Here is a 24899-nt window from a genome sequence, read left to right as displayed (position 1 = left end):
AGTCGACCAAATGGGCTCAGCCCTACTCTCCAGCTAGGCAGTGGAGGACGGTTGGCAGTCAGGACAATTGGGTTCCCCGTTATTGTGACCAGGATCGAATACAATCTACTGCTCTCAGCTCTATTCAATTGAACTGATTCCATTTAGTCTGGAATATGCCAGCTTTTTCTCGCTCGGTCTCCCTCTATATATGTCCCTTTCTATATACGTCTCTCCTTTATGTGTATATAATATCTGCCCTTGCTACTCTGCATGTGGCTCTGGCGTACTCCCCTTGCCTTGAAATCACTGAGTGACTCTCAAAGAAGGTTCACACTCCCTGGTTACACAAAGTGTGTCTGTGTCTCTGTCATGCTCACTGAAGTGGAAGATGTCTGCTGCTTGCCTGAGGCTGGTTCGGCAGGCAAAATATGAGTGTGATATATATATATATATATAAACACACACATTGTCATTCTCCAGTGCTCAGTGATTGTCACTCGTGAGGTTAGGACATGCAGAAATGTGGCTTTACTTCCCTGTCAGTGTTAATAGACATGTCATCATGTCACAGAAAGACACTGAGGTAGATGTGTGTGTGTGTGTGTGAGAGTGAGGCCACAGGGTTCCGCTTCAGATGAAATCGCATCGTGCAGTGTGTGTCCGTTCCCCGAGGGAAGCAGAGAAAACAAAGATGAAAGAAACAACCCCAGGGAAAGAGGGAGAAACTCATAGAGGGGGCTGACAATGGGTCTGTCTGCTGTCTCCGCTGCTGCTCTGCACCGATTCAATGAGCCGTGTAGGCCTAGCTTTTTTTATCCCCCCTCTCTGGTGTGTGTGGTAAATCAGAGATTTGAGCCAGTATATTGGTTGAGTGGTCAAGCAGCACAGATCCTTGTGGATCTGCAGCATGGCCAGTTGTCTAATTCTCACTCTCGTCATTTTTTCTCTCGCTCTCTCACTCATTATTTTCCCTCCCGTTCCCTCTCTCCTATATTCCTCTCTCTCATTCAGTGGGGGTTTCAACGTTCAGTTGAATGCTATTAAAACGTGACTGCTCATTGTCAGGCCACTGCTGAAGGTGTCTGCATGCATCATGGCATTTCTTCTTGAGGCAGGCTGAAGTCGGTAGACGAACTCTACGCCCATTCGTCTGTGATTGGTCAACAGTAAGGATTCTTCAGTAAAGTCTTTGTCGTTCATTTTCGTGCACTTTTTTTTCATTTAGAAATACTACACCAAACATCTTGTAAAATTGTCCAACTAAGATCTCGCAAAACAACGTCAAAACTCAAGAAATCTGAAATTTGTCATTGACTATTTTGAGGACGTTTGTACTGGCTATGGCTCAATAGACAAACCGTACTATTGCCACTTTTTTTTTTCAAGTTTTTGAAGCGAATGTCTTTTAAGGGAGTATGCAAGCACACTTGATCGCATAGCAATGGCTACTTCCGGCGCCGACAGAGATGGCCGCCTCGCTTCGCGTTCCTAGGAAACTATGCAGTGTTTTGTTTTTTTACGTGTTATTTCTTACATTAGTACCCCAGGTCATCTTAGGTTTCATTACATACAGTCAAGAAGAACTACTGAATATAAGATCAGCGTCAACTCACCATCAGTACGACCAAGAATGTTTTTCGCGACGCGGATCCTGTGTTCTGCCTTTCACCCAGGACAACGGAATGGATCCCATGCAGCGACCCAAAAAAACGACTCCGAAAAGAGGGAAACGAGGCGGTCTTCTGGTCAGACTCCGGAGACGGGCACATCGTGCACCACTCCCTAGCATTCTTCTCGCCAATGTCCAGTCTCTTGACAACAAGGTTGATGAAATCCGAGCAAGGGTAGCATTCCAGAGGGACATCAGCGACTGTAACGTTCTTTGCTTCACGGAAACATGGCTCACTGGAGAGACGCTATCGGCGGCGGTGCAGCCAGCGGGTTTCTCCACGCATCGCGCCGACAGAAACAAACATCTTTCTGGTAAGAAGAGGGGCGGGGGCGTATGCCTTATGGCTAACGAGACATGGTGTGATGAAAGAAACATACAGGAACTCAAATCCTTCTGTTCACCTGATTTAGAATTCCTCACAATCAAATGTAGACCGCATTATCTACCAAGAGAATTCTCTTCGATTATAATCACAGCCGTATATATCCCCCCCCAAGCAGACACATCGATGGCTCTGAACAAACTTTATTTGACTCTTTGCAAACTGGAATCCATTTATCCGGAGGCTGCATTCATTGTAGCTGGGGATTTTAACAAGGCTAATCTGAAAACAAGACTCCCTAAATTTTATCAGCATATCGATTGCGCAACCAGGAGTGGAAAAACCTTGGATCATTGTTACTCTAACTTCCGCGACGCATATAAGGCTCTGCCCCGCCCTCCTTTCGGAAAAGCTGACCACGACTCCATTTTGTTGATCCCTGCCTACAGACAGAAACTAAAACAAGAGGCTCCCACGCTGAGGTCTGTCCAACGCGGGTCCGACCAAGCTGACTCCACACTCCAAGACTGCTTCCATCACGTGGACTGGGACATGTTTCGTATTGTGTCAGATAACAATATTGACGAATACGCTGATTCGGTGTGCGAGTTCATTAGAACGTGCGTTGAAGATGACGTTCCCATAGCAACGATTAAAACATTCCCTAACCAGAAGCCGTGGATTGATGGCAGCATTCGCGTGAAACTGAAAGCGCGAACCACTGCTTTTAATCAGGGCAAGGTGACTGGTAACATGACCGAATACAAACAGTGCAGCTATTCCCTCCGCAAGGCTATCAAACAAGCTAAGCGTCAGTACAGAGACAAAGTAGAATCTCAATTCAACGGCTCAGACACGAGGCATGTGGCAGGGTCTACAGTCAATCACAGACTACAAGAAGAAATCCAGCCCAGTCACGGACCAGGATGTCCTGCTCCCAGGCAGACTAAATAACTTTTTTGCCCGCTTTGAGGGCAATACAGTGCCACTGACACGGCCTGCAACGAAAACATGCGGACTCTCCTTCACTGCAGCCGAGGTGAGTAAGACATTTAAACGTGTTAACCCTCGCAAGGCTGCAGGCCCAGACGGCATCCCCAGCCGCGCCCTCAGAGCATGCGCAGACCAGCTGGCCGGTGTGTTTACGGACATATTCAATCAATCCCTATACCAGTCTGCTGTTCCCACATGCTTCAAGAGGGCCACCATTGTTCCTGTTCCCAAGAAAGCTAAGGTAACTGAGCTAAACGACTACCGCCCCGTAGCACTCACTTCCGTCATCATGAAGTGCTTTGAGAGACTAGTCAAGGACCATATCACCTCCACCCTACCTGACACCCTAGACCCACTCCAATTTGCTTACCACCCAAATAGGTCCACAGACGATGCAATCTCAACCACACTGCACACTGCCCTAACCCATCTGGACAAGAGGAATACCTATGTGAGAATGCTGTTCATCGACTACAGCTCGGCATTCAACACCATAGTACCCTCCAAGCTCGTCATCAAGCTCGAGACCCTGGGTCTCGACCCCGCCCTGTGCAACTGGGTACTGGACTTCCTGACGGGCCGCCCCCAGGTGGTGAGGGTAGGCAACAACATCTCCACCCCGCTGATCCTCAACACTGGGGCCCCACAAGGGTGCGTTCTGAGCCCTCTCCTGTACTCCCTGTTCACCCACGACTGCGTGGCCACGCACGCCTCCAACTCAATCATCAAGTTTGCGGACGACACAACAGTGGTAGGCTTGATTACCAACAACGACGAGACGGCCTACAGGGAGGAGGTGAGGGCCCTCGGAGTGTGGTGTCAGGAAAATAACCTCACACTCAACGTCAACAAAACTAAGGAGATGATTGTGGACTTCAGGAAACAGCAGAGGGAACACCCCCCTATCCACATCGATGGAACAGTAGTTGAGAGGGTAGCAAGTTTTAAGTTCCTCGGCATACACATCACAGACAAACTGAATTGGTCCACTCACACAGACAGCATCGTGAAGAAGGCGCAGCAGCGCCTCTTCAACCTCAGGAGGCTGAAGAAATTCGGTTTGTCACCAAAAGCACTCACAAACTTCTACAGATGCACAATCGAGAGCATCCTGGCGGGCTGTATCACCGCCTGGTACGGCAACTGCTCCGCCCACAACCGTAAGTCTCTCCAGAGGGTAGTGAGGTCTGCACAACGCATCACCGGGGGCAAACTACCTGCCCTCCAGGACACCTACACCACCCGATGTTACAGGAAGGCCATAAAGATCATCAAGGACATCAACCACCCGAGCCACTGACTGTTCACCCCGCTATCATCCAGAAGGCGAGGTCAGTACAGGTGCATCAAAGCTGGGACCGAGAGACTGAAAAACAGCTTCTATCTCAAGGCCATCAGACTGTTAAACAGCCACCACTAACATTGAGTGGCTGCTGCCAACACACTGACACTGACACTGACTCAACTCCAGCCACTTTAATAATGGGAATTGATGGGAAATTATGTAAATATATCACTAGCCACTTTAAACAATGCTACCTTATATAATGTTACTTACCCTACATTATTCATCTCATATGCATACGTATATACTGTACTCTATATCATCGACTGCATCCTTATGTAATACATGTATCACTAGCCACTTTAACTATGCCACTTTGTTTACATACTCACCTCATGTATATACTGTACTCGATACCATCTACTGTATCCTGCCTATGCTGCTCTGTACCATCACTCATTCATATATCCTTATGTACATATTCTTTATCCCCTTACACTGTGTATAAGACAGTAGTTTTGGAATTGTTAGTTAGATTACTTGTTGGTTATTACTGCATTGTCGGAACTAGAAGCACAAGCATTTCGCTACACTCGCATTAACATCTGCTAACCATGTGTATGTGACAAATAAAATTTGACTTGATAGCCGAACTGAAGCATGCTGACTCCTTTAGCCAGTGCATACAAACGACTGAACAGAGTGTGTTGGTCAACCAGTTTCTGTTAGAATTGAAACCGGAGTTGCTCAAGCCCACTTGAGCCTGCTGTCCTGGCGCGCACACACCCATTCCGTCCGTTCAACATTGAGGATGAATTTGAAGGAAAGCACCTTTCCTGTTGTCACTCTCGCTTTTCATAGCCTTACTAGAAAAGCAAACGTGAAAATAGTAGTCATGTAAATATTACAGCCATTCAACTAACATTGCATAATAATACTGTTATATGCAGCCACTGACTGGATGTTTTGGGATTTTGGCTTATTTAAAAAAAAAAAAAAAAAAATTGAGCTGTGTGTGTGTGGTATGTATGTATGTATGTATGTATATATATATATATATATATATATATATATATATATATATATATATATATATATATATATATATATATATATGGGAACACTAAAATAACACTACCACTACCTAGATCTGAATGAATGAAATATTCTTATTAAACACTTTTTTCTTTACATAGTTGAATGTTGTCACGAACTGGCTCAAAGCCCGTAACAAAGGGAGACAACGTGGAGATAAGGAGTAACAAAATATATATTTATTAACTAAAGCAACTAAGGAAAATATACACTACTGATTACTGATTACACACACCATTGACAGGTGCCAAAGCAAACAAACAAAAGGCCACCAAGAACCACAACACATTCTACAAAGGTGTCTGCATGGAGAGAGTCTCCTCCATGAATGTGGAAGAGGTCTATTTATCCTGGGACACACCTGGCCCACGGCGTCTCCAGTCTCTGTCACATGTGCTCAGTGTGAACCTGCTTTCATTTGTGAAGAGCACAGGGCGCCAGTGGCGAATTTGCCAATCTTGGTGTTCTCTGGCAAATGCCAAACGTCCTGCACGGTGTTGGGCTGTAAGCACAACCCCCCACCTGTGGACGTCGGGCCCTCATACCACCCTCATGGAGTCTGTTTCTGACCGTTTGAGCAGACACATGCACATTTGTGGCCTGCTGGGGGTCATTTTGCAGGGCTCTGGCAGTGCTCCTCCTTGCACAAAGGCAGCGGTAGCGGTCCTGCTGCTGGGTTGTTGCCCTCCTACGGCCTCCACGTCTCCTGATGTACTGGCCTGTCTCCTGGTAGCGCCTCCATGCTCTGGACACTACGCTGACAGACACAGCAAACCTTCTTGCCACAGCTCGCATTGATGTGTCATCCTGGATGAGCTGCACTACCTGAGCCACTTGTGTTGGTTGTAGACTCCATCTCATGCTACGACTAGTGAAAGCACCGCCAGCATTCAAAAGTGACCAAAACATCAGCCAGGAAGCATAGGAACTGAGAAGTGGTCTGTGGTCACCACCTGCAGAACCACTCCTTTATTGGGGGTGTCTTGCTAATTGCCTATAATTTCCACCTGTTGTCTATTCCAATTGCACAACAGCATGTGCAATTTATTGTCAATCAGTGTTGCTTCCTAAGTGGACAGTTTGATTTCACAGAAGTGTGATTGACTTGGAGTTACATTGTGTTGTTTAAGTGTTCCCTTTATTTTTTTGAGCAGTGTATTTGAGTGGTCCATTTGTTTTTTTCCCCAGGACAATGGGGAATAAAATGTGTTTTTAGGAGTTAGTTTGCATAAGATGACAACAAAAGGACACTTTAGGTAGCCTTGCTTGTAGGCGCGTTGGGCCAGTAACCGAAAGGTTGCTGGATCGAATCCCTGAGCTGACAAGGTAAAAATGTCATTCTACCTCTGAGCAAGGCAGTTAACCCACTGTTCCCCAGGTGCCGAAGACGAGGTTGTCGATTAAAGGCAGGCAGCCCCCCGCACCTCTGATTCAGAGAGGTTAAATGCGGAAGACACATTTCAGTTGAAGGAATTCACTTATCCAACTGATTAGGTAGCCCCCTCTCCCTTTTAAGGATCAATTCCTCAGTTCAAAAGGCTGGCGAGTAGCCTTAGAGCCCTAAAGTAGCAGACCTGGCCTTTAGCCTCGCCACTCAGAAAGCCACTAGCATCCATTATTAGCTCCAGATTTAGCTTCAGCTCTCCTCTCTGCTCCCCTCAGGGGCTTGGAGACAGACCACACAACGGGGAGGGTCTGTTGAACCAAATCAATCTCTTGTTCCCTCGCTCGTTCTCCTTCCTCTCTCGTTCCTTCTCTCTCTCTCGTATGTTCTTTGGTTCTCTTTCTCTCTCTTACGTTCTCTTCCTCTCACGTTCTTTCTTTCCTTCTCTCCCTCTTTCGCTATCTTCTCGTTATCTTTTTTCTGACATTATTTTTCTCATGTACTTTCTTTCCTCATTTCACTCGTTCTCTTCTACCTTTCTACATCCCCCCTTTTCTCTTGTTCTCATGTTTTTTTTTCTTTCTCACTCTTGTTCTGCTTTGCACTCTACCTTTTTTCTCCTTCCCTGTCTCTATACATCCATCTCCCCTTCTGACTCAATGCATATTTGATAAAAACCAAGGCCATTGGCAGTGATACTCTGAGGAAGGATGGCAAAGCAGAGGTCAAGAGAATTGACAAATGTCAATGTGTGCAAATTAAGTCTTCTCTCTGCCTACCTCAAACCCTTCAGCCTATTTATGGTGCTATTGCAGAAGGAAGCTCTTTGATGGGTTTAATCTGTCCAATGAATGGCTGAATCTGTTTTATTCAGTAATATTGTAGTTTTAGGGTGATTGGGGAGGAATAGAAGGGGCAGGGGCAATCAGGGTTGATTTTCAAGGGTTTACTAAGCGAGATTGGAGGGTAGTATGGAAGAAAAGAGGGCGAGACAGAGAGCCGGAACGAAAGACGGGCTATGGGGGAGGTGTTGAAAGTGTTAGAAAGTGTTAGTTGAAACAGGAAATGGGTCTCTTCCTCTGGTCTGGTTCTCATGACATCCTGTGGGCTGATATCACAGGAGACGAGTCGTCTCTGGCCCGCTGTCCTATTTTTAAAAATGTATTTCACCTTTATTTAACCAGGTAGGCTAGTTGAGAACAAGTTCTAATTTACAACTGAAACCTGGCCAAGATAAATCAAGCAGTGCGACATAAACAACAACACAGATTTACACATGGAATAAACAAACATGCAGTCAATAATACAATCAAAGGTCCCGCCCTATCCTGCTCTCTCTCGTCCCGCCCTATCCTGCCCTCTCTCGTCCCGCCCTATCCTGCCCTCTCTCGTCCCGCCCTATCCTGCCCTCTCTCGTCCCGCCCTATCCTGCCCTCTCTCGTCCCGCCCTATCCTGCCCTCTCTCGTCCCGCCCTATCCTGCCCTCTCTCGTCCCGCCCTATCCTGCCCTCTCTCGTCCCGCCCTATCCTGCCCTCTCTCGTCCCGCCCTATCCTGCCCTCTCTCGTCCCGCCCTATCCTGCCCTCTCTCGTCCCGCCCTATCCTGCCCTCTCTCGTCCCGCCCTCTCTCGTCCTGCCCTATCCTGCCCTCTCTCGTCCCGCCCTATCCTGCCCTCTCTCGTCCCGCCCCATCCTGCCCTCTCTCATCCTGCCCTCTCTCGTCCCGCCCTATCCTGCCCTCTCTCGTCCCGCCCTATCCTGCCCTCTCGTCCCTAACCTGTCCTGCCCTCTCTCGTCCCTAACCTGTCCTGCCCTCTCTCGTTAGTCTTCTTTTCCCCAGTGACCCCACCCATCTACCCTTTTAGGGTTTGAGTTTTTGTACCAGAACACAGATTTATGCTCAGTGTTGTATACACCGCAGTAATACTGTATGTGAAATGCTGGAAGTCTTGTTTATATATGTAGATATGTGGTGGGCTGCAATTGTTTAGATTGGTTTCTCTTAGGGATGTTAACGGTTTACTGTTAATTGGTTAGATGCCGAAAATACATTTGAGCGTCATGCTTATTGGTCTATAGGATCATTTGCATAATTGAGTGGAATTAAATTGATGCTTCTTTTGTTAGTTAATCGTGTAAATTATTAATGACATTCGCACAGCATGTGTTACAGAACCTAGTAGCTGAATAATATCACTTGTCGGACAGTGCAGCTCTCAGACAGCTGGATGCTGCTGGAGTGAAAAGTGTTCTTATTCGAAGCCCAGTCATTGTGCAACAATTCTAAATGCAATCGCATGTTAAAAACAGGTTGGGCCGGCCGCTTCAACAGCACAATGGGGAGTTTGTCTTTGGAAAGAGAGGCGTGAAAGAGGCCTCAGCCTTAAACCTGTCCTTTAGAAGTTTCAGGACTCCTCCCTGCATGCTTCAGACAGAACTTTAAAGAGAAGAGAGGGTACCTAAGTACTCACTCGCGTGTATATGTCCGTCAGCTGAGAGATCCAGGGCAGGAGGAATGAGTTTTTTATTTTAACCCTGCTTTCCAGTATACCCTCCCAGTTTACCCACGCCCGGCAGCCCATTCCAAGGAGCCCTCTCACCATCGTCTCCCATTCCTAGCACCCTAGAGTAGACTTGGGCGGAATATAGTCTTTCGGGATATTTGAAAATAGCCACGGGATGTTTTTTTTTTAATACCGTCAATACTGTTAACTATTTCGTTGATGTTTTTCAGTACATTTTCATGTTTGTAGCTACTTTTTAAATAAATACTTGCAGTCAACTTGTGCAATATGTAAGGAGATTGCGTTCTTCATGTCGCATTAGTTTACATTATGTAGCTTACCGTAGTTCCCCAGAACAGTTGAGCCAGTCGTGTTTGTTTGTAAATAGCACAACGGGAGGAAGCTGGATCAGATGAGTCCATTTGTGTATTTACAGGGGTTGTGTTTTATATTGACAGTCAAGTGTTTTTTCTTCAATAGAGTGATCAGGGAAGTACAACTATAGTTTTCCTTCACAGAAAATACATTAGTGCAACACATTTGGCTGGCAGCCACACAAGTTAAATGAGCTTACAATTGAAAAGGTAGGGTGTATTTTCTTTTATTATTTTAAACGATGTATGGCCATCATATTTCTAATGTTTATCGTAAAAATAATGAGACCAATATACATTTCCTAATGCAAGATTAACTTTAGGAAAAACATAAGTCAGAGCGCTGTCTGCTGATATGCCCGTTCGTGAATTCTCATTCGAGTGGAGAAGTGTAAATGAGGCACAAAATCAGTCCGATGCCGAGCAGAAATTACAATAAGAAGCATTATAGATCTTTGTTTACAGAACGCAGCAAGATATTTCTTATGCTTTTTTAACCTTTTTTTTTTTCCCCTGTGTGAAAAAACAAATTCTGCGTTAACTAGCAAGTTTAATCTTAGGGGTCGCGTTATCTAAGTAAGTATCTGAGTTAATAAGGGGACGGGGCATCATAATGTGTTAGCTTTCTGCCATGTTTGAGAAGTCAAAGCCCTTTTGGATGAGTTATCTGTACAGCTGCCACTGCTATATTTTTGATTTCCTTACGCTCCTCCCCCGTCTTCCCCGAGCAGCAGGCGGGCTGGTGCAGCGGTCTAAGGCACTGCATCGCACTCCTAGAAGCGTCACTACAGACCCTGGTTCGATCCCGGGCTTGATCACAACCTGGCTGTGATCGGGAGTCCCATAGGGCGGCGCACAATTGTCCCAGGGTTGTCCTGGTTAGGGTTTGGCCGGTGTAGGCCGTCATTGTGAAATAAGAATTTGTTCTTAACTGACTTGCCTAGCTAAATAAAGGTTGCCCTAGCGAGTCCAGACTCCAGTACTCTTCTTCCTTCAGATAAACACAATGTCTCTCGTTCACATTCACTTGTAAATGTCCAAACTCACCAAAAATAACATTCGGTAGCTCTTATGTGTGTGTACGTACATAGTCACTTTAACCACATGTACATACTACCTCAGGCTGACTAACCGTTGTCTGTATATAGCCTCGCCACTGTATATAGCATGTCTTTTTACTGTTTTATTTCTTTACTTGCGTCTTGTTCACCTAATACCTTTTTTTGCGCTATTGGTTAGAGCCTGTAGGTAAGCATTTCACTGTAAGCTGTTGTATTTGACGCACGTGACAAATACACTGATGTATAATTTTATGAGCTGGATTGCCGGTCTTTGCAATTTGTTTATTTTCATTTGCGCTCGTTAGCATATTTAGCTAGCAGCCTCCGTGGAAATTCATTATTACTTGTGCTAATTTTGTTAACATTCTGGTAATAGATGGCCAATGGGCTTTTTTGTCTTTTGAGGCCTCATGTGTGCTAAACACATGGTAATACCATAAATCCCGGGATGAGAGAAAGACGCTATTATGATATGAAAATCTGGATACTGCCCTAGCCTTGAGACCCCTTCTCTCCCCTCAAACACACATGCTTTCTTTAAGGCTAGTGGTAGATTATTAGTAAAAATAGAGAACAATAAAGGACCAAGACTGCTGCCTTGCAGAATACCACACTTTACATGTTTTACATTAGAGAAGCTTCCATTAAAGAAGACCCTCTGTTCTATTGGATAGATGGCTCTCAACCCATGATATGGTAGAGGATGTAAGGCCATAACACTTAAGTTTTTCCAATAACAGACTACGGTCAATAATATCAAAGGCTACCATTACAGCTCCCACAATCTTATCAATTTCTTTCAGCCAATCATCAGTCATTTGTCAGTGCAGTACACGTTGAGTGCCCTTCTCTATAAGCATGCTGAAAGTCTGAAATTGTTCACAAACAAGGTTTTGGCTAATAGTCAGTCAATTAGTCACTGAGTGTCAGTTGGTGTGGGGCTGAGGCTACTGAGCAACACGAATACTGGAGATTGACGTTCTGCAGAAGTTAACTTCAGTAATGGACAGCAACGTTTGAACGTGTGTTTTGTATGCCATTTACTATTACGTTATTTCTCACCCAAACTGAGCATCTGGTCCTGTCCTCTCTCCCGTCCAGGTTTCAGCACAGCTATATTAGACTCTTCCACTGAGCCCCCCATTCTATAGAGCTGATGCTGGCTGGCTGGGCTAGAATGACTCTGCCAACTCACTAAAATAGTCCCGTTCTGCTGTGATGCACACACACTCTCTCATTCCATTAGATCTGCCAGTGTGAGGTTTGGTATTGGAAGTGGGGTGTTGTAAAATAAATTGACCATCTTACGAGGTACTAGTCTGGGGGGGCTTAACATTAGTTCACCCCAAAATAACTGTTTTTTTGCCATAGCTCTCCAAGAAGGTCTGAGCCTACTGTCAGTCTTTACAATTTATGTGGGATTGAGGCATGCAGATTTCTTCTAATGAATGAATTCCAGAACAGGATTATAAAAACCACTTAATTAGCCTGTCTGACTGGTTTTGGTGGTAAATGAAGGATCCATCATGTTGTAGCTTGGGGATCTGGACATTTACCTTACTCTCTATCGCTCGCTGTCCTAAACTGCCCTTGACCAAACCACACACACCCAGTTCTCTGGCTGTGATTAGCCCTGGTTTGTGACTTGGCTCCTAGTCTCTCTCTCTCTCACTCTCACACTCTCACTCACAGAGAGAGCACTTATTTTAACTTAATATAATACATCAATAAAAATCAATTTAGCCTCAAATAAATAATGAAACATGTTCAATTTGGTTTAAATAGGGCAAAAAAGTGTTGGAGAAGTGAAAGTGCAATATGTGCCATGTAAAAAAGCAAACGTTTGAGTTCCTTGCTCAGAACATGAGAACATATGAAAGTTGGTGGTTCCTTTTAACATGAGACTTCAATATTCCAAGGTAAGAGGTTTTAGTTTGTAGTTAATATAGTATTTATAGGACTATTTCTCTCTACCATTTGTATTTCATATACCTTTGACTATTGGATGTTCTTATAGGCACTATAGTATTGTCAGTGTAACAGTATAGCTTCCGTCTCTCTCCTCGCCCCTACCTGGGCTCGAACCAGGAACACATCGACAACAGCCACACTCGAAGCAGCGCTACCCATCGCTCCACAAAAGCCGCGGCCCTTGCAGAGCAAGTGGAATAACTACTATAAATCTCAGAGCGAGTGACGTTTGAAATGCTATTAGCACGCACCTAGCTAGCTAGCTAGCCATTTCACATCAGTTACACCAGCCATTAGGCTGATAGGCTTGAAGTCATAAACAGCACTGTGCTTGTGAAGAGCGGCTGGCAAAATGCACGAAAGTGCTGTTTGAATGAATGCTTACGAGCCTGCTGCTGCCTACCATCGCTCAGTCAGACTGCTCTATCAAATCTTAGACTTAATTATAACATAACACACAGAAATACGACCCTTTGGTCATTAATATGGTCGAATCCGGAAGCTATCATTTAGAAAACAAGACGTTTATTTCAGTGAAATCTGGAACCGTTTGGTATTTTATCTAACGGGTGGCATCCCTAAGTCTAAATATTCTTGTTACATTGCACAACCTTCCAATGTTATGTCATAATTACATACAATTCTGGCAAATTAGTTCTCAATGAGCCAGGCTGCCCAAACTGTTGCATATACCCTGACTCTGCGTGCAATGAACGCAAGAGAAATGACACTATTTCACCTGGTTAATATTGCCTGCTAACCTGGATTTCTTTTAGCTAAATATGCAGGTTTAAAAATATATACAGTGCCTTGCGAAAGTATTCGGCCCCCTTGAACTTTGCGACCTTTTGCCACATTTCAGGCTTCAAACATAAAGATGTAAGATGTTTTTTGTGAAGAATCAACAAGTGGGACACAATCATGAAGTGCAACGACATTTATTGGATATTTCAAACTTTTTTAACAAATCAAAAACTGAAAAATTGGGCGTGCAAAATTATTCAGCCCCCTTAAGTTAATACTTTGTAGCGCCACCTTTTGCTGCGATTACAGCTGTAAGTCGCTTGGGGTATGGGTCTATCAGTTTTGCACATCGAGAGACTGAAATTTTTTCCCATTCCTCCTTGCAAAACAGCTCGAGCTCAGTGAGGTTGGATGGAGAGCATTTGTGAACAGCAGTTTTCAGTTCTTTCCACAGATTCTCGATTGGATTCAGGTCTGGACTTTGACTTGGCCATTCTAACACCTGGATATGTTTAGATTTTGCTTTGTGTTTTGGATCATTGTCTTGTTGGAAGACAAATCTCCGTCCCAGTCTCAGGTCTTTTGCAGACTCCATCAGGTTTTCTTCCAGAATGGTCCTGTATTTGGCTCCATCCATCTTCCCATCAATTTTAACCATCTTCCCTGTCCCTGCTGAAGAAAAGCAGGCCCAAACCATGATGCTGCCACCACCATGTTTTAGAGTGGGGATGGTGTTGTTGCCAAAAAGTTCAATTTTGGTTTCATCTGACCAGAGCACCTTCTTCCACATGTTTGGTGTGTCTCCCAGGTGGCTTGTGGCGAACTTTAAACGACACTTTTTATGGATATCTTTAAGAAATGGCTTTCTTCTTGCCACTCTTCCATAAAGGCCAGATTTGTGCAATATACGACTGATTGTTGTCCTATGGACAGAGTCTCCCACCTCAGCTGTAGATCTCTGCAGTTCATCCAGAGTGATCATGGGCATCTTGGCTGCATCTCTGATCAGTCTTCTCCTTGTATGAGCTGAAAGTTTAGAGGGACGGCCAGGTGTTGGTAGATTTGCAGTGGTCTGATACTCCTTCCATTTCAATATTATCGCTTGCACAGTGCTCCTTGGGATGTTTAAAGCTTGGGAAATCTTTTTGTATCCAAATCCGGCTTTAAACTTCTTCACAACAGTATCTCGGACCTGCCTGGTGTGTTCCTTGTTCTTCATGATGCTCTCTGCGCTTTTAATGGACCTCTGAGACTATCACAGTGCATTTATACGGAGACTTGATTACACACAGGTGGATTGTATTTATCATCATTAGTCATTTAGGTCAACATTGGATCATTCAGAGATCCTCACTGAACTTCTGGAGAGAGTTTGCTGCACTGAAAGTAAAGGGGCTGAATAATTTTGCCCGCCCAATTTTTCAGTTTTTGATTTGTTAAAAAAGTTTGAAATATCCAATAAATGTCGTTCCACTTCATGATTGTGTCCCACTTGTTGTTGATTCTTCACAAATAAAATACAGTTTTATATCTTTGTTTGAAGCCTGAAATGTGGCAAAAGGTCACAAAGTTCAAGGGGGCCGAATACTTTCGCAAGGCACTGTATGTTATTCCCAGTACTATGGCCTGTGCAATATTTAAGTGTTTTGTTGCTGTACATTTGACAGTTTTTCCTCCCTTTCTCTTTCCTCGCTTCGTCTCTCTCTCACTCCCTCAGCCCCATGAGTTTGACGAGTGCAGGCTGGATGTCAGTGTTAACGACAGTGTGTGGTACCTGAGGGCCACAGACCCAGAACACAGACACCAATGGATCAACTCCATCGAACTACACAGGGTAAGACTTATAATAATACACACACTGGAGTGTTCAGTATGTCTTTTACCTCGGCTGCATGTTTCTTATCGTCACATCTAATGTCTACCTACGAGTGCCAGGTAATAAGATATCATGTAGGTCATGGTTGCACACAGTCCGATCAGGGATGTGGTACATATACTGAACCAAAATATAACCGCAACAATATTTCATTGATTTTACTGAGTTACAGTTCATATAAGGAAATCAGTCAATTGAGGGGGCGGTCAGTATCTGGTATGACCACCATTTACCTCATGCAGCGCGACACATCTCCTTCGCATAGAGTTGATCAGGCTGTTGATTGTGGAATGTTGTCCCACTCCTCTTCAATGGCTGTGCGAAGTAGCTGGATGTTTGCGGAAACTGGAATACGCTGTCGTACACGTCGATCCAGAGCATCCCAAACATTATTAATGGGTGACATGTCTGGTGGTGAGTATGCAGGCTATGGAAGAACTGGGACATTTTCAGCTTCCATGAGTTGTGTACAGATCCTTGTCATGGGGCTGCAGACCTGCCAACATGCACGCATTTTGCTTACCCACTACGCAATTCTCTGTCCATGTCCGAGTTAAAAGTACGCAGAAATGAATAGGGCCTGATTTTTTTATTTTAAACATAAATCTGACATCTAATTCTCGAGCTGCCACATGCAGATGTACGGAGTTTGTGCCAACCCAACATGGAGATGAATACATCAATATTCAACGTAGCTACCCCGTGTCTGCTTTTCCTCCTTTTGTTGTGTTGCTGAGTTTGCCGACTGTCATCTGTACATAAGCACATGGACAAATCGCTTATCGGCTCCGTGTGTTGTGGAAAGGTCAACGTTAGAGAAGCTAACGTTAGAGAACATAAGATGGACATTCAGTGGGCTCTAAAGTGACAGCAGTTCACTCACATTTGCTAGTGAAAGAAATGAAATGCAAATACGAAAATGAACTGGTCGCATTTGTGCGCGTGATATATTTAATTCTGCGTCCCATTAGTTGTATTTTCCACGTAACATTACGAGGATCACACAACCTGATAGACTGACTAATTATGATCCATGTCACAAAAAGCATAATCTAAACATCTTGGCATTAAATGGAATTCGGGAGTTTAAAAGAGTGCACGATGAAGATTGAATGAATGTCCACTATTAGCTATAGCGGCAATGCTTCTAAAAATGCCTTTACACCAGATTTGATATTTTTCCAATTTCGACTATCTGAAATTATGTCTGCGCTGCAAAGAAATCCAATAGGCACCTTTTTACATAGGCTGAAGCAGCAGACTTTTCTAGCAAACAGCGTTCAGATTCCCTTTGCGGTAGCCTACTTAAGCTTTGTGTAGCCAGTTTGCGATAATTTGTTTTTATGTTTTCAAAATGATTTGCTCTTAGTGTTGATTAGGAACCGTGTCTAAAAAGCCAATACTTGTGAGCTGTATTCCTCTACTATAGAGACTAAACTATAGAGACTAAACTTGGGGGCATATGCTAAGAAAAACGTTATAGATAATTATCTCCATTCTACACTGTACATGTAATGGAATAAACATACAGACATATATTTATTTTATATGTTCTGTACTTAGCAGTATGAATCTTTTATTTCTGTTTTGTAAATACCTTTTTCAGAGGACTGAATTGAACCACGTGTGATCCATAATGTTTGTCTAAGCACATGAATCTCAAATTTGCCACACACGTCTGGTATTCTAAAAAGTTGGACAGTGTTGGCAGGTCTGGGGCTGTGCATTGTCGTGCTAAAACATGAGATGGCAGCAGATGAATGGCACGACAATGGGCCTCAGGATCTCGTCACGGTATTTCTGTGCATTCAAATTGCCATCGATAAAATGCAATTGTGTTCGTTGTCCGTAACTTATGCCTGCCTACACCATAACCCCACTGCCACCATGGGCACTATGTTCACAACGTTGACATCAGCAGACCGCTCACCCACACGTCTCCATATACGTAGTCTGGATGTGAGGCCGGTTGGAAGTACTGCCAAATTCTCTAAAACGACGTTGGAGTCGGCTTATGGTAGAGAAATTAACATTCAATTATCTGGCAACCGCTCTGGTGGACATCCCTGCATTCAGCATGCCAATTGCATGCCCCTTCAAAACATGAGACATCTTTGGCAATGTTGTGTGGCAAAATGGAACACTTTTGTGGCCCTTTATTGTCCCCAGCACAAAATGCACCTGTGTAATGATCATGCTATTTAATCTGCATCTTGATATGTCACACATGGCAGGTGGATGGATTATCTTGGCAAGGGAGAAATGCTCACTAACAGGGATGTAAACAAATTTGTGTACATTTTAGAGCAATGAGAAGCTTTTTGTGCATATGGAAAACGTTTTAGTTCAGCTCATGAAACATGAGACCAACACTTTACATGTTGCGTTTATATTTTGGTTCAGTGTAGATGGTTGAGTTGTTTCATTCATTTCGTATCAACCAGGCACTCACTCCCTGTTACAGTTGTGTGTGTGTGTGTGTGTGTGTGTGTGTTTTACGTGTGTGTGTGTGTGTGTTTCTATCAGAGTCTAAGAGAGGGGAGGATAGACAGTGGAGTCATCCAGAGGACATCACTAGTCCCTCCAGCAGCAGTGTGTTTAATGGCAAGTCTACCTATACTAAACCAGCTACTGTGTGTTCTACTACCATTTAGCACAGTGCCCTTAATCCAGTGTGTGTGTGTGTGTGTGTGTGTGTGTGTGCACGCTTTATCCAGACTTGTCATTTTCTGTTCTCACCATTGAAAGCAGGTCAGATAATGAGTGGCACCTATTGTTTACACTCCGGTATTAAAGGATAAAGTTCCCAGGGAGGGGTTCTCACTGACACACACGCAGTAATAGGTTGTACAGGGCTCTGCATCACTGATCCAGTTTATAATTGTTTCCACAGACGCTCTGATCCTTCTGGAATTAGGTCCTGTTACTCATCAGAGGGGGGGAGAGAGGGAGGGCAGAAGAGGGAGTTGTGGATGGATTAGCGTAGAGTTTAGGATGGAGGGGTGGGGGAGAGGCAAGATGTGGTGGGAGGAGGAGTGTACGAGTGGGAGGACCATAATAGACAGAAGGGATTCTTCACTCTGACAGTCTGAGGCTATTTTCTAGGGAGGGATATGCTTACGCAATGGTAATGGGTTGTGAGAAGGCTTTGGTGGGATTTACGGTATTACTGGCATAGCACACAAGGAAGGGGGTGCTAAAAATGCAATAAAAGCCCATTGGACCTCGATTACCAGAATGCTAACAAAATGAGCACAAACTAATAGTGAAATCACATACACTGTTAGCTAAATGCTAACAAGTGAAAACAAATTCCGAAGACAGGTAAATTCAGCTTATAAAGTTATATAAGCTTAGCTAGTAGCTACCAAATGTCATTTTCGGCGAGTGTGGAAATTTACAAGTGGAAGTGAACATGAGATTGTGCTAGTGAACAAAGTTGTGATGCATGCTTTTCTGAAGGATGAGCAGCATGTGTACATGAAGCAGAGGGTGAGAAGAACGAAGGAGGGGAAAAAACGCTAGTAGGAAGCACGGGGGAAAATGGCAACTGTACAGACAACTCATTCAGAGCTCTTTGGCAAAAAGCCATTCTAAGATATCTGATGGCAAACATTTTACTAGTGAAATGCATACAAGCGTAACTTCACCTCATGTGCACCGCTCAACAGAGACTCGCCGATTAGATAGAACACTACGGACTCACCAGCTCCCGCAGTCTCCCGTTGTGCTATTTACAAACAAACACGTGACTGGCTCGACTGTTCTGGGGAACTACGGCAAGCTTCATAATGTGACCAGCGACATGAAGAAAGCAATAGGTTTTTATTTCCTAACTTATTGTTGACTGCAGGTGTTAACTTTTTTTTTTAATGATACATATATTCACATTTTATTGGAAAAACATCAGTTTGGACGGTTTTGAAAAACCATCCCGTGGCTTTTTCTAAATACCCCGATATGCGGTATACCGCCCAAGCCTAGTTGTGAGGTTGCAGGTGGTGTGAAGGAAAGGGTATCGGAGCCCAGAACACAGCAGAACAAATGGTAGACCTTGTCCTATGAGCATGTAATTAACATATTTAAATAGTGAACATTGTGTTTGTATGTGGTGTCAGACACTAACGCTTCAGAACATAATGATGAATTTGTCCTTGAAGGCAGAGTAACCGCCCCACCCTTAAAGGGATACTTGGGGATTTTTATAATGAGTCCAGTATAAAGGAAGTTGGAGGTAGTATATCGGTTGCACTAGTGCTGGCTAGCAACTTCTTTCCAGCTGCACGCAGAGATATACAAATGGTATCCGCCAAGTTCGTCTGACTGGGGAAGAAGAAAAAAGGGCAAAATCCCGGAGTATCCCTTTAAGGCATCCCCATGCTTCCCACCCGAAACAGGTTGTGTGTGTATTATGACATTTTGTGAAGTTTTGGTCTTCAAGGGTTTTTTTCCCGGCTGTTCGTGCACACATTTTGTCTCGAGGCAAGTCTGTAGCTGAAGTCTGCCCCTTCGTCAACAGTAGGGATTCTTCAATTAAGTGTTTAATTCAATTAGAGACAAATGCTTTCATGCACATTTTTCCCCTTGAGAAATACTGCCTCAAACATCTGCATGTAAAATTGCGCAAAAATGTATGACAGATTTCTTGGGTTGTCTTCGATTAATTCAGACTATTTTAAGGAAGTGTATACTGGCTACAACATCTCAAGATGGAAAAACAAAACTTTTTTTCAGCTTTTCTCATTTTTCAAGCGAAGGTCTGAAGGGAGTATGCGAGCACACTCGTTGGGTTCGCCTAGGATGGACGCCAGCTGAACCAACGCATGCGGAAGGCTTTCTCCTCTCCCTCCCTCCTTTCCTCGCTCTCTCCTGACACATGTTAGTCATTCCTGGCAGTGGGTTTTGGGAAACCCCTCCGTGTCACACTCTTCCCCCTTCCTCTTGTTCCTCCCAGCCCCAGGGTGACCCTCTGATTCAGCCAGAGCAGGAAGGAATGAGTCACACACACACACACACACACACACACACACACTACGCCTTCTCCCCACAGTGAGTCACCAGTCAGAAACTCTCGGCCTGTGAGGAGGCCCTTCTCTCCCCCTCGTAGTCTCTTGTCTCCCTCTGATCGCTCTTCAGACTCACAGCAAAGTGTCAACTTTCACTAGAGAAAAACAATCTGGTCAGGGCTATAATGTTCTTAAATTATTTTATATAGTAAATAATATTTTGTGTTGCTCTTTGCTACTTGAGTAAACATGGTCTGTGTGTGATTGTATGGAAAGTTCCACGTCTGTCCGGTAAAATATTATTATCTGTTAGTACACCTAGATAGACAGCTGGTTTCACATAATGAGTCCATCTCGCTCTCCGTCTCTCACTCACTCTGACAGACGTTTTAGTACTGTAGCTATGTGTGTGTTTAAGTTATATTCAGACTGGGGCATTGCATATTTACTCTTTCGCTCTCTCCTCTTCTCCATCTCTCCCTTCCCCATCTTTCTTGGTCCTTGAGTGGCGCAGCGGTCTAAGGCACTGCATCGCAGTGCTAGAGGCGTCACTACAGACCCGGGTTCGATACCGTGCTGTATCACAACTGGCTGTGATCGGGAGTCACGTAGGGTGGCGCACAATTGGCCCAGCATCGTCCAGGTTAGGGGAAGGTTTGGCCGGGGTAGGCGGTCATTGTAAAATAACACCTGACTTGTCTAGTTAAATAAAAAAATGAAAATACAATTTCTGGTGAATGTGTTTGTATAGACTGATAGCAAACACACTGCTTCTTTGATCTTGTGGCCGATTTTGTCTTTATCAATCAGCCAGATAAGAAACTGCATTATATTCATTAGCAGCTCTGTGATTTGGCAGATAGCGGCTGTATTGAATGGCCATTGTTGAAATGGGTATAGCTGAGAGGGCGACAGTAGTATTGAAAGCCCTGTTGGAGGCAGGAAAATGGTTACTCCTGGTCATTGACCGATAGTAAGCTCTGGGTGGGTGATGCAGGGCCAGGCAGCGGCCATGGGAACAGTCTGCCACCTGGTGGTGAGGAATGGAAGCACACGCCGTCTTCATCTTCGTTTGGAAATGCTTAACTAAGCTACACGCTCGGTTCCACTTGAACCCTTAACCCTGTGTTATGGCCCCACACAGTGTCTGTACTCTTTTCTGAGTGCTAATTCACACCGGGTGAATCACTATGTCCTCTCCAGACAGATCTTCCTTTTCCCACCTCGCTCGCTCTCTTTTTTAAGTGTCAGGGTTCGGTAAGAAGTCAGGGATTCTATCCTCTGTTAGAGGAAGTCACCCAATACTCCATTCTGTGACAGTGTTCCATGGTCACCGTGGTCACTGTTGCTACGGTCCCACTGTGTTGCTGTGTCAGGCTCATAGAGAACTGTGTGGTCAGGGTGATGTTGCACACACTCCTGAAACATACAGGGGTGCTTGTGTAATGGTGAGATGGTGATTGGTGATTCTCATTTAAGTTAAGACGTTGTTTTTAAGTCAAAAAAATATGCGTTATAACCCATCCTCTCATACAAGATGTACTGGCTAAACCTTGTTTACCACACCCGTAGAACCGTGGTCATATGAAAAGACACGTGAATAACATGTACACAGAGGAAAGAGTCAAGTGAAAATGTGTCAGCATGACTTGTCAGAAACACAGGTAGTGATTGGGAGGGGAGGACAGAGCTAGAGATGGGACACACAGAGAAAAGAAATGGGGTTGGAGAGTGTTTAACGTTCACCTCATACTCTGTCCCAGTGTGACAAGTAGCGGTGAAGGTGCTTGGGGATCAGGAAGTTTACTGTCGAGTGTTTGACTGAATACACCGTGGGTCTGTCTGTGACTGTGTGACAGGGTGAGTTGAGATGCGTTACATGTGGCGTGATACGGTGACTTGTATGTCACCTCCCCTTGCTGCTGCTGACGAAGCGCTTAGGACACTTCATGTTTTGGCTAATGTGTTAAGTTGATAGCGATGTGGATATATACTTAACGTTATCGTCACTCTCTTCCCTCCCTGTGTCTAGGCGGAGTCTGGGTATGGGTCAGAACCCAGTCTGAGGAGACATGGCTCCATGCTGTCTCTCACGTCTGCTACCAGCGGCTACTCTGCCACATCCACATCCTCCTTCAAGGTGAGACCTAAACACACACACACACACACACACACACACACACAGAGTGTTTGCTGACCGTGCCGCTCCTCTGTTTGGACCCGAAAGGGTCACAGCCTGAGAGAGAAGCTGGCGGAAATGGAGACGTTCAGAGACATCCTGTGCAGACAGGTGGACACGCTGCAGAAGTACTTTGACGGCTGCTCCGACGCTGTCTCCAAGGATGAGCTGCAGAGAGACAAAGGTAAGACGATGAATGAATCTGTCAATCAATCAGATGCTTATGTCAGACAAATTCTTAAGTGCTGGACAGCCACAGGTCTACGATCCTTTGTGTAACTGTGGAGGAAGATACTTCCACATGCACTCTGAGACAGCAAAACCAATACGTTCCTGCAAATGAACAGAAAACACCGCAACAGCTACCTCCAAAAAACAATGGCAAAGTGCCACAAAAATGTTATTTGGTGTTCCCAGCAGAAATGCTAAGTGTGTGTGTGTGTGTGTGTGTGGATCATGAAAATATTCAGAGCTTTGGGGAAACATTTGCAGAATCTTCAACGGAATGTGTTCCGTCAACCCCCTCATTGAGATGCAGTCATTTCTCTGTCCCTCTCTCTCCCTTTCTCACTCTCTCTTTCTGTCTCTCACCCTCCCTCTCATTCTCTTCCTCCACCCCCCCTCTCTCTCTCTCTCCCCCTCTCTGTCTGCAGCCAGAACATTTGCTCATGGTGGAGTTTGCGCTTTGTCACCGTGCCGAACGATGGCTCTGAATGACCACGAACAATCAAACCGTTCCTTTGTTACCCATCAAATCCCTTCCTCGTTCCCTCCTCTCATGCCCCCTCAGTCCATCCATCCCTTACTCCTGAATAAGAGGCCAGGCCATTGTTGTTCTGAGGACAGTGAAGTTCTGTTAGCGTGCCGTGCTGGGTGGCTGCATAGGCAACTCTTGGCACTACTCTGGCTCTATTGATGACTCTTTGCAGGGGCTTTATAGGGACTGGTGTACTACTGTTTGACGATTGCTGATCTCTCTCTCTTTTGCGCTCTCGTTCCCTCTTTTTCTCTCCCTCCTTCTCTCTCTAGTTGTTGAGGATGATGAGGATGATTTCCCCAACACTCGGTCAGACGGAGAGTTCATCCACAACAACAACGGCAGCAAGGAGAAGCGTGAGTACAGCAGATTCACTTCTATAGAAAGGTTACATAGCTTGCAGGATCAACCTTTTTTGAGGCTATTTGTGCTTTTGAAAACTATTTGTTGAAAATGAAAAACTATTTGTAGTCCATGTGTGTATGCATGTAGTAAACATGAAATATGATTAGTGTCCTGAAATAAATGTTTCAAAACACCTAGCTATGTTTAAACGTGTTTTTACACGCACATTCTTCTCTGTTCAGTGTTCCGATCTCTGAGCCCTAAGGGCATCAATGGAATAGACTTTAAGGGCGAGGCGATCACGTTTAAGGCCACCACAGCTGGGATTTTGTCCACCCTGTCCCACTGCATCGACCTGATGGTGAAGAGAGAGGACAGCTGGCAGAAGCGACTGGACAAGGAGACGGAAAAGAGGAGGAGGATAGAGGAGGGCTACCATTCCGCTCTCTCTGAGCTCAAGAAGAAGTCTCACTTTGGAGGGCCTGATTACGAGGTGAGACGACTGGGTCGGTTCTGATGGTTTTGAGCCAGATGGGAAAAGACACCCGTCGTTCTCAGTAGGTAATGAGCGCCGTGTTGCTCTTCCCTTTTCTTATCCTTCTTTTCCTCCTCTCTCTCCTCTTCCTCCAGGAGGGGCCTAACAGCCTGATCAATGAGGATGAGTTTTTCGATGCCGTTGAAGCCGCTCTTGACAGACAAGACAAGATGGAGGAACAGGTACAGGAGCCAGGACAAAACCCCTCCGCCTCAATTGATAGAGATGAAATCCAATTCTATGATGATAATGATCAATCTTCATATTAAATTGAGTGTTTCATCCTGGCCGCGTGTGTCTCTAGTCTCACACCGAGAAGTCGCGGATACAGAGATCCAGTCCAGTTCCCCCGGGAGATGTCTACTCCACCATAGGATCACACAGATTCGCTGACAAGGTCATTCGCCTCATTTAGTCCATGAACACGTCACTTTAACAGTCACCCTCACGCTATGCTCGCTCTCTCTCTCTCTCTCTTCCTTTCCCCCTCATCTTTTTCTCCTTCCTTATCTCACTCTTCCCGTTACCTCGTTCTCTTTTTGTTTGGTCGTGTTCTCGTTTTCCTTCCTCATCCCTCTCTTCTCATCCTCCCTGTAGCCCCATAGTCACTGCCCCCCCCCCCCAAATCAGTGACACCAATCCTCGAGGACTGGAATTGCCCACCCCTGCATTATATTATTGGTTGCCACCCTGAGTCACTACACTATATTTAGCTAGCATGCTTTTGTCTTTGTCTGCTAGTACAGAGATTGACTGGCCTTTGCAGTTTGCATGTCATAGCTGTTACCTCACCACAGTACAATCAGTGGTTTGT

The 24899-nt window shown here is 44.8% G+C and overlaps 1 protein-coding gene across 2 annotated transcripts in view; it reads left to right on the top strand.

Annotated features, from left to right (window-relative positions):
- The window catches only part of LOC110509680 (ceramide transfer protein), a 38169-nt gene that overhangs the window by 9341 nt on the left and 3929 nt on the right, over positions 1 to 24899 (top strand). Inside the window, exons 3-10 of one of the 2 annotated variants that reach the window (XM_036967425.2) lie at positions 15105 to 15221; positions 17790 to 17867; positions 22302 to 22409; positions 22497 to 22632; positions 23478 to 23561; positions 23793 to 24043; positions 24181 to 24267; positions 24390 to 24482. In XM_036967425.2, coding sequence (XP_036823320.2) covers positions 15105 to 15221; positions 17790 to 17867; positions 22302 to 22409; positions 22497 to 22632; positions 23478 to 23561; positions 23793 to 24043; positions 24181 to 24267; positions 24390 to 24482 — 954 coding nt within the window. The remainder of the gene's footprint in view (positions 1 to 15104; positions 15222 to 17789; positions 17868 to 22301; positions 22410 to 22496; positions 22633 to 23477; positions 23562 to 23792; positions 24044 to 24180; positions 24268 to 24389; positions 24483 to 24899) is intronic. The other variant, XM_036967427.2, reaches the window with a different exon arrangement.

Source organism: Oncorhynchus mykiss, chromosome 29 (genome assembly GCF_057628025.1).
Source record: "Oncorhynchus mykiss isolate SJ-2025 chromosome 29, ASM5762802v1, whole genome shotgun sequence".
NCBI classification, from domain to species: Eukaryota; Metazoa; Chordata; class Actinopteri; order Salmoniformes; family Salmonidae; genus Oncorhynchus; species Oncorhynchus mykiss.
This window is presented reverse-complemented; position numbering and strand designations above follow the sequence as displayed.